We start from the raw sequence: 16,218 nt of genomic DNA, 5'->3' as shown, positions 1-16,218 counted from the left end.
TCACATATCGCAATCAGCATCATCTGCGCTCAGGCGTGCATCTGCAGCGTGCGGCGTCAGCCCGTGACTTCTTCTGCGAACAAGGCATGTTTTTCTCTGTGGTTTTCCTGAATGTGACAGCCAGAAGCGTAGAAGAAGAAAAAAAAAAAAGAGGTCATGTGAGCTTGCAAAATATTCTGCTGGAACAAAAGAAACACAGAAAAAAAAAAAAGAAAAGAAAAGAGGAAACGTGAGCAAGAGACCAAGTGCTTGAGCGCGAGTGGCGGCGCGAGGGCCGTATCGCTGTGGCACGGAGCGTGAACCCAGCCAGTTCACCGCCTCGCTCGGGGCTGCTGCTTCCCTCTGCTGCTCTTCAGATCCATATCTGCATCGCCGCCTCAGCGCCGTGCCAGAGAGCCGGCGTGAAAAACAGCTCCTTGAGGTTACAAGCTACATCCTGTCTGAAACGAGGTGCAAGTTTGATACCCCACCCAAACTGTCAACAAGCGCCTGGTTCATGCCCGGCCGACCATTTCTCCACCTCTATCTGATGACGAGTCTGAGGAAACTGCGCTCGAGCTCGGAGGTTTTATCGCTGCACAGCGTCCTTCTCTGCAGCTGCTGCGGTCTCGTCGCAACGACTTCAATGGAACAACACGAGCAACCACAAATCAAGAGAATCGAAGAAACACCACGAGGCCTTTTAAAGGTGAATGACCATCGATGTGTAGAAAAACAGCATCAACAAAACCCAACTGACAAACACTGCTTCTCACTTCAAACCTGATGTACAGCGTATCAGGGCGCGAATGCAGAAGTTTTGAAGCGAGTTGACGAATTGATTCAGGAACGGAGAAGCTCAGGTTTGATCAACACCTCCTTCTTTCAACTGTTGGCTGCAATTTTTATCCGTTTTCATTTGCAGCTAATTAGATTAGTGAACATAGTCTTAAAGTATATGAGAAAACTCGGTGGATTCAGCCTGGAGCATGCTGATTTGATCTGAGTGTAGCAGTTTAGCAGAGCAGACTGGGATTGGTGGAGAATCTTTGTTTTTGGTTTTTCTCTTGCACAATACATTTTTGCAAGAAAAAGAAACCACACTTTGCAGTTCAGAAAAGTATGAATGAACCATTTATCAATTCTTGTGTCATATAAAGGGACAAAGTGGGATCGTTCTATTCAAACTGAAAATTCACTTGATTCTTCTTTATCCTTTTCTGATCCTTCTGTGTCTCAAAAGATGCAGAAGAAACAGTCGAGCACAATAATTTTGTGTGGTTTGAATTTGGTGTGGAAGGTTCTGATCTGACGTGGAGAGCAGCTGCAGGCCAAACACCAACCTGTTCCATCCTCCACGTTCTCCACCTCCATCACCTCGGTGTTGATCCGGCCCCGGAACACATAGAGAGGCCCGTTGATGGACTTGGTCCTCTTGGTGGACTTCTTTCCAGACACCCTGGGGAACAGAAGGGGAAGGGTTAAACACCGAGTCCAAAACATCCGGCCGGGGCCGAAAGAAGGAACACATGACACATTGATGCAGACGCAGGCGGCTGTTTTCCCTTTACTGGCACCTCAAGGAGTCCAGCAGGGATGTTTGCTCTAATTTTCCGTGTCTGGCCCTGCGACCATTAGTCAGCTAATAAACTCAGGATTAAACACTCGTCTGTTCATCGACCGCTCTGAAGGTTTACCTGTCAGCGTTTCTCACCTGGATTTTCTTTTACAGTACACCAGGAGGTTGTCAAACAGGAAGAAGACGCGCTCCTGGATGTTGCCCGCTGAGATTTTGAGGAGATTCCCGTGAAGCAGCAGCTCGGTGCAGATATCTGTCAGGTTGGTTCCCTGCAGAAGACAAAGAGAAACAGCGTCAGGCTGAAACATCGGGGATCGTCACAGCGTATAAATTCACATTACAAAGAATTATCACCACCTAATGTGACTGAGTGTGAACGTACAGTATGTTGAATTGATTTCTCAAAGAAGTTATTTTTGTCCATTCAAACGTCCTCAACATGTCACTTTTGGGTTGACGATCATCGTACGAGAAGGGGGTAAACATCTACAGCCTCAAATCCCCCAGCAAACTGTTCCTGACATGCAGGTGAATCTTCACGGCCGCTTTTAAGCAGTTATTTGACTCCAGTAGAGACACCGTCCTGCACTCTAAATTGGATAAGTACGACAAAAATATTCAAGTGGGAAAAAAATTCCATTCAACTGTGAGCAATTTGTTTTCATTCCATCTTCAATGAGTCCGCCGCACCCAAACCACGCTCGTGTTCTCACAATGCTTAAAAGAAAAAACCAGAAGGAAAACACGAGCTGCTGTCTGCCAGGACGCTCCGTCTCGGGCTTCTTAACCACTGCAGTTGTGATAAATAACACCGGAGCGAAGCGCTGATGGCAGCAAACAGGAGAAGCAGAGATCTGCACCAGAACTCCAAGGCTGCTTCAAATCGGGCCGCTTTTCATTTTTTAATAGATAAACTCAAACACTGGAGTGGAATGGCAGCCACATAAAACTCTTACCTTGGCCTACATGCACCACACATTCACACAGCACCCACTGGATTCTGTCATTCTTCACTCAGGGTATGAAAACAGGCGCAAACAAGCTCCAAATATAGCTCTCCATGTGAAAATAAAGCTGTGTGTGAGAAGAGGGTGACCTGCTTCACTGTGAGGGTCGAAGACGACGTTTGAGGTGTGAACTTGTACCTCAAGGTTAGAGGAGAATCTTCCATGTTATTGAAAAGAACTGACTGTATCATTAGAACGTGTTTTCCAGCTCTGGGAATATTTACACGACGATGTTTCAAGCAAAAACGCATCATTTTGAGTTTTCATTTCAAAAATATTTTGCACTTACGCAGCAACATCTTGAAAACAACGTTTGTTTACGCAGACATTTGAAATGATGAGGACACGGCTACTGGCACGGACAGACGGCGGAGTCAGACTCCTGACTGTCAGCTCCAAAACTACTGAAGTGCGATTCTAGTAACTAGTAAATGAAAAGTGTTTAATATGTTTCAGAAGTAAAGAGCTTAACTTCTAGATTTGATCAAATTGTCCGTCTTGACCTGCTGCAGTAGGTGGAAACTGCTGGAGCCTCATTCGGATTCCGGCGCTGAAATCTGACTCAGTGCTTTTGTGGCTCCATCAAGCCGAAAGGTAACTCTAACAAATTGTGTTATGAAGAGCAGCCTGGTGCGGCGCGCTAATGAAGCCAAGGCATTATGTTCTCCTGCAGCCTGACAGGAAGTGATTGGCTCATAATGCAGTGAAACGCTGTCGAATGCACCGCAGCCCACAAAGACGGAAACCAGCCTTTCTCCTAATGAGACAGTGCAAAGGTCACAAGCACACAAGGTATTTTACAGCAAAACTGTTTAACTGGAATGAAATCTGAGCTCAGCACTGCAGAAGATCTGCTCGATCAATCTTTCAGTCTTCATTAGGATTAATGTCGGAAGCAGTCTGGACCTGCTCCGTTTGACAGCAGCACGGCGCCTAATTAACCTTTTCACAAACATCATTTCATTATTTTTAGAAAACAATTTTCAGCGTTTTCACGTCCCTGACAGGGGAGCCGACACGTGCGTGAGCTGCCGCGCCCAAGAAGTCGTGAGCGACCGACCGAACCGCCTCCGGACGTCGAAACTCGCACGGCAGAGAGCGAGAAAACACACTCGACAGGCAGCGAAGGCTACCGGGGAGTAAGACAATAGAGTTAAACGACAACTCATTACTCATTGTTAGACGGATCATTCCACTCCAGATTATCTGGAACTAAATACAGCCATGTGTGTGCTGGGCCTGCGGGCCTCCTCCCGCTGCTCCTCTTCCTCCTCCTCCTCCTCCTCCTCCCTGCTCGCAGGATGCCCATCACCGTCGTCCCGGCGGATCACATTCGGAGGCCACTCTTGTCTTTGATGTCTCTGACATGCGTCCACCGGAGACCCCGAGGCCGCCCGCACCCCCTCCAGAGCATCCATAATTGATTGAGGAGAGCGCACGCTCCTGATGGATGCTCACATGGAGGAGAGTGAAGCTCTTAGATTTTCTTAAGTCGGAGACCTGCTGCGCCGAGGCCAAACGGATCAGCCCTGCATAAACTGCTCTGGGGGGGGGGGGCAATAAGTGCATGCTGTCCTTTTACCTGCAGTCGTCTGTGCACCGCTATGGTCACACATCGTACCACATGCATTTGTGGCGGCGGAGCGTGAGTGGCCGTGCAGAGAGCATCCGAGCAGCAGTAATGCGTCTGGGCCTGACTGGGCGCTGCTGGCGGCCCCCTCCATTAGGGCTGGAGGTGATTAGCCCCGGAGAGCGGCTGGAGGGAGGAAAGAGGAGCGAGACTAATGTGGTTTGGTGGAGGGCTCGACAGGGCTGGGAGCAGGGAGCCGAGGCGGCGGCGGCGGCGGCGAGGGGGGCGGGGCTGGAGCAGAGTGCCTTTCCAAGCTTCTACTTAGTTGTTCTGAGGAGAAAAGTCGAGTGAAAGCTGAAATGAAGGAAATCAGATATGGATCAACTTCACTGCGGAATTGAATTTGGGGGCATAATGTAATCCGGCTGTGATCTTGTGAGCTTAAAGACCGTGATTCATGATCAGGCAGCTGATAAAAGGGACGATGCTTTCAGTGCCGACTGGGTCCTTCTTCCTCATTGTAAGCTGAGAAATGTATTTGGTGGTAAATGTGGGTAAATACTGAGACATCGTTTTCAATCAAGATAGAAATTAAACTAACAATCATACAAATTGTGACAAATCTTTCCATTTAGAGGCAAGAAATGTCTTTTTTTCCCTTTGATTCTGCGCTGAATCTTTGGATCATTCATTTGTCGCTCCGCCGATTGGCTAATGCACTGTTTCTCAATCCCGCTCCGCCACGCCTGATTTGAATGAATGAGTCACTGCTGAGCAGTCGTTTGGATCAAAAACCATAGAAATCAAGGACAGAAAATGGATTGTTGAGTTTAACGAGGAGCTGAAAATCTCCGGCATCAGTTTATGAGTGAAGGAAAACTCTTGGGTGTTTTACAGGGTGGTTATCAGAGGCGCCTGCTGGGAGTCAGGAGGAGAAGGAGTCAGATTGGCAGGCGGGTAGCGGGACGACCCAGAGTGGCCCGCTCCATTCCTCCATCCTTCAGTCCGCCCCCCCCACTCTGAAAATCCTGCCATCCAGCATGTGAGAATGAGCTCCGCGTCTCAGGTCTCCTGTGATTGGGCGGCCGGCCCGCTGGCATCCCCCTCGGCACCCTGTGTGGGTGGATTGTCCCATTGGTGCCCGCTCAGACAAGGCCTCTGTTGTGGTGAGTGAGGGAGGCGTGAAAAATGCAGCAGAGCCTTCGCTCGGCTCCCAAGCCCTGTCCGTGGCCCCTGAGCTCAGAGACGAGGACCGAGGGGCTTCTCTCTTCCCCGTCTGCTCAAACTTCCACAGGATCGTACTCGAGTTACATTACAACAAGTGGATCCGTCGGCAGCGTCTGATTCAGTCGGTGAAAGTCACAGCGCCACAGCTCGTCTCCTCTCACCTCCCAGCCCTCGATGTGCGACTGCAGCTGCTCCAGAGCCTCCAGCTTCTCCATCTGCCGCTTGGTCTCGTTGATGTTGGAGCACACGGCCTTCATGGCCTGCAGAGCCTCCTCCACCGCCGGGTAATCTGCATGCTTCTTAGGAGTCCTCTTCAGCAACTCCTACAATGTTGGAAAAAAGAAAGAAAAGAACGGCTCAGCAGACTCGTCCGTGACCTTTAACTTCTTCTAGACTCTCGCAGGTGGGAGTCTGTGTGGCAGATAACAAATGAGTCACTGGTATCACATGGAGGCTGATCATGAAGGTCAGCAGAGACGAAGGCTGAGCTTTCAGACGCTCTGATGGATCAATGGGCGCTACCTTCAGCAGCAGGGGGTATTTACAGATCCTCTGAATGGGGGTGAGCAGGTAGCCCTCCAGGGGGATGTCGGTGCTCTTCTTCCCGCCCAGTAGCATACAGTGCTGATGAAGAAAGGGAAACAATCAGGGTTAAAAACCAGGACAAATACACAGAAACACACACTGGTGCACACAAGCAGACAGAAATAAAAGGGATGGGTGGATTAAGATTGTTACTTGTGTAAATAAATTCATTTCTAAAAGAAGCTCTGGGTTGGCGTCAGCAGCAGGTAGCAAATAAATGTCATATTATCATAGAAATTGATGACAAGCTTGACTGAAAAAGAAACTGGGAGAGTTACAGGTTGAGATGCACTGTTGTCATCTACACAGTAATGAAAAACTGGTTGGAAAATGTGGAAAAATTCCCAGTTTAACAGTTTGACGATACAAATTCCCCCCTCAGACCCAATCCCACTTCACAGTTAGCACGAACCCTTGATCAATATCAAGTCTGTATTTTATCAATATCACACAGATTATTCAGCAATAAACAGGATTTATTTGACTCTTGTTGTCGTTTCCATTCTGTTGCACCAGCATTCCATCTACTGTCAGGGTTCAGGTGCAGAAAATTTACCCATTCCTCTTCGTCTCTGAACTGTTGTGTAGCATGTTCTGCATATTGTCTGTTTCTGAATAAACAAGCATCTATATGTAAATTATAGCGTGCTTCTCATACTGATAAAACAAGGAAGGAACATTGTGAAAAATGATTTTATGTTTTGTAAACTGTAGATTTACATAAAAGTTAACATATAAATCAATGAAATGTGGAAGGAATTAAAAGAAAATCTGTATGTAGTTACCAATTCCTCCTCTTCAGCTGCATGGGTTTAGTGGAAAGTGTATCTAATTTTACTCTGGTTTTGGTGACCGGCTGCCCGGTCAGAGCTGTCTGATCCTGGACGAGTCCGACAATCAGTTTGAAAGTCTTCCAGCTTCCACACACCTGATTGTAATAAGTGGCTCATTGCCCGGCTCTCCCAAGAGCGCCATAATAACTCCGTCATCGGAAGGAGGTGTGGTGGAGCAGGGAGGCATTTCAAACCCTTCCACGGCCTCTCCTCAATTACTTCTTCAAATTTTTACAAATTTTCCATCCAGAAGTCAGACGGAGCTGCACACATTACACAAAAACTGGTTTAGAAATTTTAATAAATGCATTGAATACAAATAAAAACAACACAATACACTCAAGGGTAAAACCACAAGTGTCCCCAGAGTTTCAAGACTATATATATCAAGACTCACCAGATGTCTCTAAGACAAGAATTAAGCTTTATAACTGCCTACAGAGCCTAGCAATCAATAAAAATAACATCTATTACGTTGAAAATGATGAAGAACTGAACTAGAACTAAAACTAAAAATGAAATCAAAACAAGACAAACTGGAGTATTTGGGGAAGGGCTGGAGTGTTATAAAAAATTCTAATGATTGTTGCCTTTCATTAATTTGTGTTATTTTGATTATATAAAAGTTAATATAAATATTTTTCAGACAAAAATCTCCAACATTTTTGCACTGCATGCATACCATCACTACAACATTTAGTTAAATAAGAATTGGTCTTTATCCACAGTGTTTAGAAAGAAAGAGCACATTTTGATTACTTATTGATTTCATCAGAAACGGCGGGGTTGGAAGGTGACCCCCATTATATTAACAGCTTTATGTCAATACTACTTTAGGAGATTGCTCTCTGCCTCTCAGCCAGGAGATGAACGCAGACAAACAATAAAACTTCTGAGTTATGATTTCAGACGTGCAGGGTTGATGTTCTGTCTGCTGTCAGGAAAAAAAAAAGAAAAAAGAAAAAAAACCTAAACCTTCGATCTCAACACAAGGATTACTGAGAAACCTCCTCATTCCCCAGAAGATTTCAGCTCGAAGAGCCTCGTCGACCGGTGGAAGTGAAGTGAAGAGGTCTGCTCTGAAGTGCAGGGGGGTGGGTGGGGGGGGGGGGTTCATGATTTCAGTCATAGTTTCTCTACAGCTTGACTTCTGGTGCAGGCAGCCTGTCGGTGCTCCACCATCTCACGGGACGGTGCGAAAGATCAAACGCAGCCAGGCACATAAACCACTTGAGTGTTCTCCGACGAGGAAGAAAAGAGGCGAAGCACATCAGTCTGGTGCTGCGGAGCGATCGTACGCCGCTCAGGATGCGGAAGGTTTCCGATTTGATAAAAGAAGAAACAAAAAAATGGCAATTTGCAATTCCACAAATTCCAAATCCCCGAACATTTCTCTCCTTCTCATCCAAATTCACTCCATCTTCTCTCCCTCCTTCTCATTTGTAATCTGCCAGCCCCGCAGCCAGATTATTCCCTCCGCTCCTCAGTCTGACCTCCTTTTGCTTTCTCTTCTCTCATTTCTTCAGATGCAATTAACAATCCACTTGTATGTTAAATTTCAGAAGCTCCCCTCATTGTGCCATTCAATTAGCTTGGAAATTGTTCATTTAAAAGCCACTGGCGTTTCACTTTACACTATTAATTACCATGACAGCAATTCTCCACGGTCACCACTCAGAGTCCTGACTTTGTTCCAGAAATAAAACACATATTCTTTACAAATCCAACACGAGAGGTCTTCAGTCTCTCGCTTGTTTCTATTTAGTCGGTTGTTGCTACAGAAAACACCACAGCCTTTCCAAAACTTGACTTCACCCCGAGCTTTACGACATGACCAGATGTCGTGTCGTGATTTAATTTTGGAATCGCTCATGTCACATAAGACCGAACCAATTAACCGCTGGAAGACTGCGTGAGCCCGAGCGACACGGCAGAATAATGCCATGGAGGCAAAACCCATCCAACGTGGAGCCTCAGATCTCTCAGCCAATCCCAGAGAGAGAAACAGAAGACTGCCAGCGGTCCACAGCTGGATGGCCTAGAAACCGCAGATGATTTCATTGGCTGGACCCCCCTCGGTGTGAAACCCCCCTTGAAGCGGCTCTGAGTTCATTGTCCGGGGTCTGAACGGCTTGGGTGTGAAAACACGGAAGCAGCTGGCAGCGGAAACGCGGCAGCAGCAACAATACACAAAGGTGACCTTGACGGGGGCTTCCTGTCCGGGCAGGAAGAGCCAGGAAGCCCCCGGCCCGCTGACGGTTTCTGCCCTTTATTCAAGTGTTAAGATGGAAATGTGGAGGCAGGGAGGAAGAGGATGGAGAGGTGACAGAAACAGAAATAAGCAAAGAGGAGGGGGAAAAAAATGTAGGTCAGAGGAAGAGGCAAGTGGAGAGAAAAGCATGTAAAAAAAAAATTACAATCAAGAATCATAGCGGGAAGAGGAAGGAAGCCAATTAAAATGCAGAAGTGAGAAAGATTTGATGTCTGGGGGGCGGGACGTCTCACCAGCAGGAACGTCCTGATGTTGGGGATCTTGTTGAGCTCCATGAGCAGCCGCAGGGCCTTCTCGTGGTTACTGCAGTACTCGCCGTACACCGAGAAACTCTCTCTCTGCAAAAAAAAAAATACACAGATTAGGACGGCAATCAGGCTGACAACACAAGATGTTTCTGTCAGAAAGTGCTCAGACTCCCGGCTTCCTGTCCGGCTCCAGCCGGCCTGTTGTCCACAGAGCAGGACCAGAGCTGCTCCACATGTAAACAGAGCGAGTCTGGAACCTCGGTCACTTGCTTCTACAAAGCTCCATCTGATTGGTGCAACATGTTGCAGAGCAGGAGAGCAAATTGCATGGACACAGATCATTTCCTGTCCTTCTGCGGGACGTTTATCATGCACGTTGATTTTGCATGAGAAGAAATTTACAACACATCATGCAGATATGCCTGCAGACTGAGAGCTGAAGGGACGAGGGGCACAGCAGAGAGAGACTCACTGATTCTTGTGTTCCAGAACCTTTCAGACAGAGTTGAGTAACATGACGCTCAATGTTTTGACTTGGTGTTTCTCCAGTATTTCTCCTCAAGAACTTCACCCAAAGACGGGAGACTTGGCTGCACTCATTTGTAAGACCGGGTTTTGAGTATTTAAGAATGAAACGAAATATCTGCATGCTGTGATTCTATCCACACTTTCTGCTCGGTGGAAAACACAGAGATTTAGATGTGATTCTTGTTGGTTCTCTGCTGTTTGGCTCTCAGACGGTGTTAGCATATTTGTGTAAAGTGCAGCGGGCTCCAGTTGTGTGCGTTGGTCCGAGGCCAGGACATCAGAGACGCTGGCTGACACCGAAGCGACGGGGAGCAGCATGTGTGTTTGTTGTGATAATACGAGTCACACTACACACACAGTATATCATGCTTCACAGTCGCTCGCCCCGCTTCCAGCTGGAATGTAAACATTCGGCCTCACACTCTGTGTCACTGCGGCGGTAATAACCGTCACTGCTGAAGACTGATGGAGCGGTGATTATAACGGACAGAACGGAGCAGATGAGCTGCTTTCACAGATGCGGCTGACATGAAATCCACTGCAGATGAAGTGAAACACCTGGTTTGTAAAGGACATGTAAAAGAATCAACAGAAAGGCCCGTTTCTGATGCTCTGGTAGGTTCTGAAAGTACAGCATTACCTTCCTAAACCTTGTTTTCACAACAACATAATGACTCCGCTCTGACATTACTACTCTGCACCGGATCACTCTGGAGGTATGAAACAGCCTGGCCCGCATTCGTCAACATCCTTTGTCACACTTCTCTTTTTCAAAGAAGTCAGCGCTGCGGTGAAAATAAACAAACTGCTCGACAAGATACAGCGCTTCCTCTTTTTCTCGGTGTGCAGAGACACAAAACAAACCTGACTCCAGGAGCGGCTCGCCAGCTGTCAATCAGCGTCTTTAGCAAAACGTAACGCGACGCCAAACGCCGCTGATTAATGCAACGTAGCCTGGAATGCATTATTCATGTAGCATATGTAGACAACGGTGTGTGCACAGTATCACAGCTGCATCTGAATGTAAAGCCTGCAGTCCACTGGTGGCTATTCTGTCACAGTAATTAGGATGTGAAACCACGGCGGAAGGAGGGGCTGAAGACACTGAAACTGTCATCTGAAACGGCCGAGCGAGTGAAATCCAAGACTGCAGGTGGCGGGACGAACCGTCCAACCTGCGCTGGAGAGCTGCGACCGGACCACGATAATCAGCCTGAAGAGCTGAAGTCCATCTGAAAATAACAGTTCAGAGAGTTTTAGTCCTTCACACACGGCCGACTCTGTACAGTAAGTCTCTGCTGCACCCAGAAAGCCAGCGGCGGCGGCAGAAGCAGCCAAACAAAGCCGACGGATCCTTTTTATAGCAGGAGCTGAAAGTCTTTAGCAGTTGTGTAATAGCACAATGTAAACGGTGGGCCAGGTCTCTGTTCACCACACAGGCAGGATCACAAACACGCCCAAAGCCACACTTGGCAGGAGATTCCAGTCCGGGGCACCGCTGGGAGCAGCAGCTGGGCCGGCATATGGCGAGGAGCCCCCATACAGTCACGCCGAGTCCGTACAGCACGCCGCCGTGGCAGCCGTTTGGCCCGTCTGCGTGTGTGTGAGACAGTCTGACTGCTGTGACAGAGTCTGGATTCGAGGGTTAACATGGAAACGGTTCGGACTGAAAGTCAATTATATTCAGCACCGCTCATTAAAGCCGTTGAACAGGCCGTGGTTTGAATGGAGTCAAGTAAAGAGGGTTGAGTTTACAAGCTACCGATACCTCAGGATCCTATGGAGGAGAAAACCAGGGCGGCTTTTTAATGAAAAGTGCAGGGCCGTGTTGTAAAAGCCCTGGTTCCCGGCCCAGTGAGCCCACGGCGACCCGCCAAATGTTACAAATAATAAATCTGTGAACAACTGCATGAGCTGCAGCGTGTAGAAGTGAAGTCTGAATCTTCTAGAGCAAGTTAACAGGAGGAGAAATTTACAGGAGCGATTCCGAATTCTGGAAATATGCAGCTAAAACATTTAAAAAGCTGGATTTTTATTAGTTTTTTTTTTTTTTTGCTTATAAGAGGTAGAAATTGTAATTTTTTTCCCGATTACAGTTTGTTTGAAAGAAAATTCTGAATTTTTTTAATAAATAAATTGAACCAGCTGAAAAATTAATGCTTAATTTATATGAAACGACATTAATCTCACACTTTAGAACACAATAAACGCCTCTTTCCTCTACGAAGGGCTGCAGCGCTGCTTTATGTAGTAACGCTGCGTCATGTAGGAAAGTAATAAATTTCCCCCTCTTTGTGTCATAAATGCCGCAATTTGTGCGAAAATTCTTGAATACATTTTGTAATAAACTTTGCCACATTTTGCAAGAACGTGTTACGTATCGAAACAGTTGTTACAAAATGTGGGTTGCTGCACTTTTTTGAACAAAATGAAACAGAATTTGCTGCATTATCCAATACTGAATGAAACTGATGCCTTAAGGAGACATTTTAAACATTTAAACATTTGAGCTTGATTATAGTTCACTGAAAATAAACAAACAGTGAACTTCCAGACAATTTAAGATCACAGTCGTCCTTCTGTTAATCAATCTTTCAGCTCCGGCGGTCTCTGCAGTGACACCGGAATTTAAATAACCTGCATCGATATCGTATCAAGACCGCCACATCCTGCAGTAGGCATGTTTGCATACGTTCTGAATCGCGCCCGTGTTTCTGCCTGCTGATCTCTTTGGTGCGCCCGTGGCAGTCAGCGCCAGTTTCACTTCCACCCTCAGCCCTCGGCGAAGCGACGGCAGCAGACTGATGCAGGAACTGAGGGCCTAATTTTAAACATTCCTGTAATCAGTCAAATTTGGCAGAGTGGGTAATGCCACGTTTATCTGCTATATGGCACAAAAAAAGAACGAAAAAAACCCAGAGCACAGCTCGATTTCTACTTTATCTTCATTACTGCCCCATTTAAATGACTGTTTCTATTAAGCACACATCACTTTTTGGTTTTAGTCAGCACAGAAACATTTTGGTATCCATTTAATGCTAAAGCAATGCAATTTAAATCCTGAAAACAATACAGTAGGATAATATAATATCACTCATTTTTCTAACCAACGGGAGCTGCTGATAAAATGTGGAGACAACTTGTTTTTCTTCTCACTGAGACTGAAATATTTAACATTCAGAGTATACTAAGTTGAGATATCTCACTTGAAGGTTACTTGATGGTAATTTTTAACATGATCTCCATCTTTTACGGCACTTCATCCAGATTCAGATTCAGGAGGCATGAGAAAGTGACGGGTGTCCACACTTTGCTTTACAAAGCTGAGAACTGTAAAATCAGTCAGAATTGTGGAAGTTGGACTCTTATACACATGGCGCTGCAGCTCTTCAGAACAGTTTTGGTCTCAACACGTATTCAAGGCTCTGCTCTTCGGTTAGGTGGCCTTGACAACAGCTGTTTAAATGTGTGTAACAAAAGTCTTGAAATTACCTCCAATAACATCCTTGAGTTGAAAAGTGCTTCAAAGGGTTCACTATAAAGGTTTGAACAGATAAAAACATCTTTTATTCTGTCTGTCTGCTTTCTCTCATTATATTTAATGAGGGCAGACAGATATAACCACACAGAACCTGCCTATTATGTCAAACCCAGCAGCAAACAGACCCCAGTTCATGTTAGGTAGTTATTTCTTTTTTAATAAATCTTTTCTGGAATGAACGGTATCTGAGCACAGACAGAATACCTGATTACTGAGGGAGTGTTTGGGGACGTGTTAAGTGTCTCTACTGCAGTCTCACAAAAACACAGCATTCCTCTTTCCAGCCGAACCCCAGCCGCGGCATTTCCTTTCCTCAGGTGACAACAGCTTCATGGTTTTACATCTGCAGGTCAAAGCAGGGTCGACACTGTGAAGATTTTAATTCCTACAGCGTCACGTTTTAACGCCCAGACCGAGTGAAAGACGCCGCCTGTACCCAGAATAGCTCAAAGAGTTTGGTTGTTCCCTCTGATAAACAGGAGTCTCGGTCGCAGGAATGTTTTTCCGGAGGTGTGGATGCGAGGTTAGTATCACACTCGGAGGATTCACACCCAGTCAAAGCATAATGGGAGCAGTTCAGAGGGTTCGGAACCTGCATAACGACGCGTCTGTTGCTCCGCGCTCGTGTATACATTCCCCCGAAATAGAGCAAACATTGACGTTTCTGGTTCCTGACTCACTTTTCCACCTCTGGATGATTCTGAGAGGGCTGCGATCTCCAAACGACCGTGTGCATTCAGGCACCTTCGTCGGCGTGGAGCTGCGGCGTCGGGGTGTAATTGTTTCACATGCACAGCCTCCCAAACCATCTTGGCGACATCGGCTCTGAATGGCAATGAGCCGTCCCTCTTTTCAGCGAGCGGCAGACACGTCTCGCCCAACAATGCGGGGGGTTAATCAAGGCCCGGTCATGGTGTTGACCTCAGGCAGAGGTCGAGGGCCGGGGGCCGCGGGGCGCCAGACAGGGCCGGCCGATTGGCCGAGAGGTGTCAGAGCCGAAGGAGACAAAGGTCAGGCGGTGGGTGAGGGACGCGTAATGGATACGCAACCGCTAAGGTGACGGGTGGGGAGCTGGATAACTCGACGCGGCGGCGGCGGCGGGTGATAGATCGCACTCCACAAGTGAAACGGACAAGCATGAACCAGACATTGTTCCATGATTAACTCTTTCAAACCATCAGGAATAAAATGCAGTCCGTTTGCTTCAGGTTTAAGATGTCAACAGAAAATCTCCTGAATGATCCTGAAAGATCTGCTTCCACTGAGCTGAGCTGCAGGTTTAAAGCCTTCGAGAATCCAATTCAATGTTTCAGGATGTTAAATAACCTTCAGTTTAATGTTCAAAAAAAAAAGGCTTGGAACGGCTCTCCCTTCACAAAATATACTCCAGGAGCAACATACAAAATAGTTGAATATATCTTCAGCAATATTTTGACATTATATTACAATTTTTCAACAAAATGTTCAGCGAGGTGACAGAGAAACTGGTTGTCAGGAACATCCTCTACAACACGTCCATCCACCGGTGGCTGATTAATGCAGACAGGGAGGAATCGATGGGCTGGGAGATGGACGAGCGTGAACAAGCACGACATTTGACATTATTCTTCTGCGTTTTCTGATATTTAACAGCCTGACAAATCAAGAAAATATTAAACTTCAGGTATTTAAAGCATACTGATGAAAGACAGCGAGGTAATTTATTATTACTGCTATTTCTTATTGACGGTGACAAACTGATGGAGCAGTTCTGCGGGTGCTGAAGAAACTAAAGATTCTGCGAACTGAACAACCTTAAAATAACACAGTTCCAGTGAAGCTTCTGGAATATTTTTAGTCTCTGATTATAACTAGTGAACAGAGTGAAGTCTTTTTGGTTTGAGTCAGCATACAACACCACAACTGTATAGTCTAAACTATTACAAACCGGTCGGTCAGAGTTCAGGGTGAAGGTAGAAAAAAGCCTGATTTCCTTGAATCGGTTCTGCGTCCTGCCACGGATGGACTGAATCACCGTGACGGCGCTCACATGTGTGAAGATCCATGGTGATAAGCTGATTGGGCGACGTTCCACGGGGGTGATTCGGCACCATCGGTGCCACAGATCGTGTCAGATTGTATAATAACTCTGCTGAAATGAGTCGACGAGTTTCCTTCATACGAAGCTCCTTCAGGCCGGCGCGGCTGCAGTACAGTGGATTGTTATTATCGGCGCAGGAATTTGGCTTCTATGTCAAATTGGAGGCAAAGATGCAACAAACGGCTGTGTTTCTGCTGCAGAGTCCAAACTCCGGCGCATTTCTGTGCCTCAGCGAGAGTTTATCAGTTTATTAGAGGGAGAGAAACGAACAGAGCGAAGGAGAAGGAGCTGGAGACCGAGCGCGACCAGCAGAAACACTGTCCCCTCGCCGAGTGACACACCAGCTCTTCCTCTCCGGACACAGACCCTTCTTTGTTTGTTCCCTGGGGCCAAATGAGTTCAAACAGAGGGGAGCTGGGAGGAGGAGGGGGGAGGGGGGGGGGGGGGGGGGGGGGGGGGGGGGGGCTGCAGAAGGGAGAGGAATCTCTGGTAGGAGGGATGGAGCAGCAGAAAGGAGGAGAATGATAAAGATTCACGTCTGCTCGGAAACTGAGGGAAAGTGAAGCCTGAGAGAATGTGGCGGACCGGGGGGGCAGGGGGGGGGGAGGAGGGGGGAGTCCAGGAGACGAGGGGGTGTTTCATGTGAGAAAAAGAGAGAATTAAGGGGTATTTTCACAGCGGGCTTTGCACGCCTTCCCTGCATCTGTGGTTACGGATCGCCCATGAAAAGAGTGTGTGTGTGTGTGTGCGGAAGAGGAATTCTGGCGTG

The 16,218-nt window shown here is 47.0% G+C and overlaps 1 protein-coding gene across 2 annotated transcripts in view; it reads right to left on the bottom strand.

Moving 5' to 3' along the window:
* Window positions 1–16,218, bottom strand: part of prex1 (phosphatidylinositol-3,4,5-trisphosphate-dependent Rac exchange factor 1) — an 87,845-nt gene that overhangs the window by 49,357 nt on the left and 22,270 nt on the right. For both annotated transcript variants that reach the window (XM_030118754.1, XM_030118755.1), the window contains exons 4-8: window positions 9,286–9,390; window positions 5,885–5,986; window positions 5,524–5,685; window positions 1,694–1,827; window positions 1,323–1,438 (exon numbers count right to left, since the gene is read on the bottom strand). In XM_030118754.1, coding sequence (XP_029974614.1) covers window positions 1,323–1,438; window positions 1,694–1,827; window positions 5,524–5,685; window positions 5,885–5,986; window positions 9,286–9,390 — 619 coding nt within the window. The remainder of the gene's footprint in view (window positions 1–1,322; window positions 1,439–1,693; window positions 1,828–5,523; window positions 5,686–5,884; window positions 5,987–9,285; window positions 9,391–16,218) is intronic.

Source organism: Salarias fasciatus, chromosome 20 (genome assembly GCF_902148845.1).
Source record: "Salarias fasciatus chromosome 20, fSalaFa1.1, whole genome shotgun sequence".
NCBI classification, from domain to species: domain Eukaryota; kingdom Metazoa; phylum Chordata; class Actinopteri; order Blenniiformes; family Blenniidae; genus Salarias; species Salarias fasciatus.
Note: the sequence above shows the minus strand (reverse complement) of the source record. Positions and strands in the feature narration are given on the sequence as shown.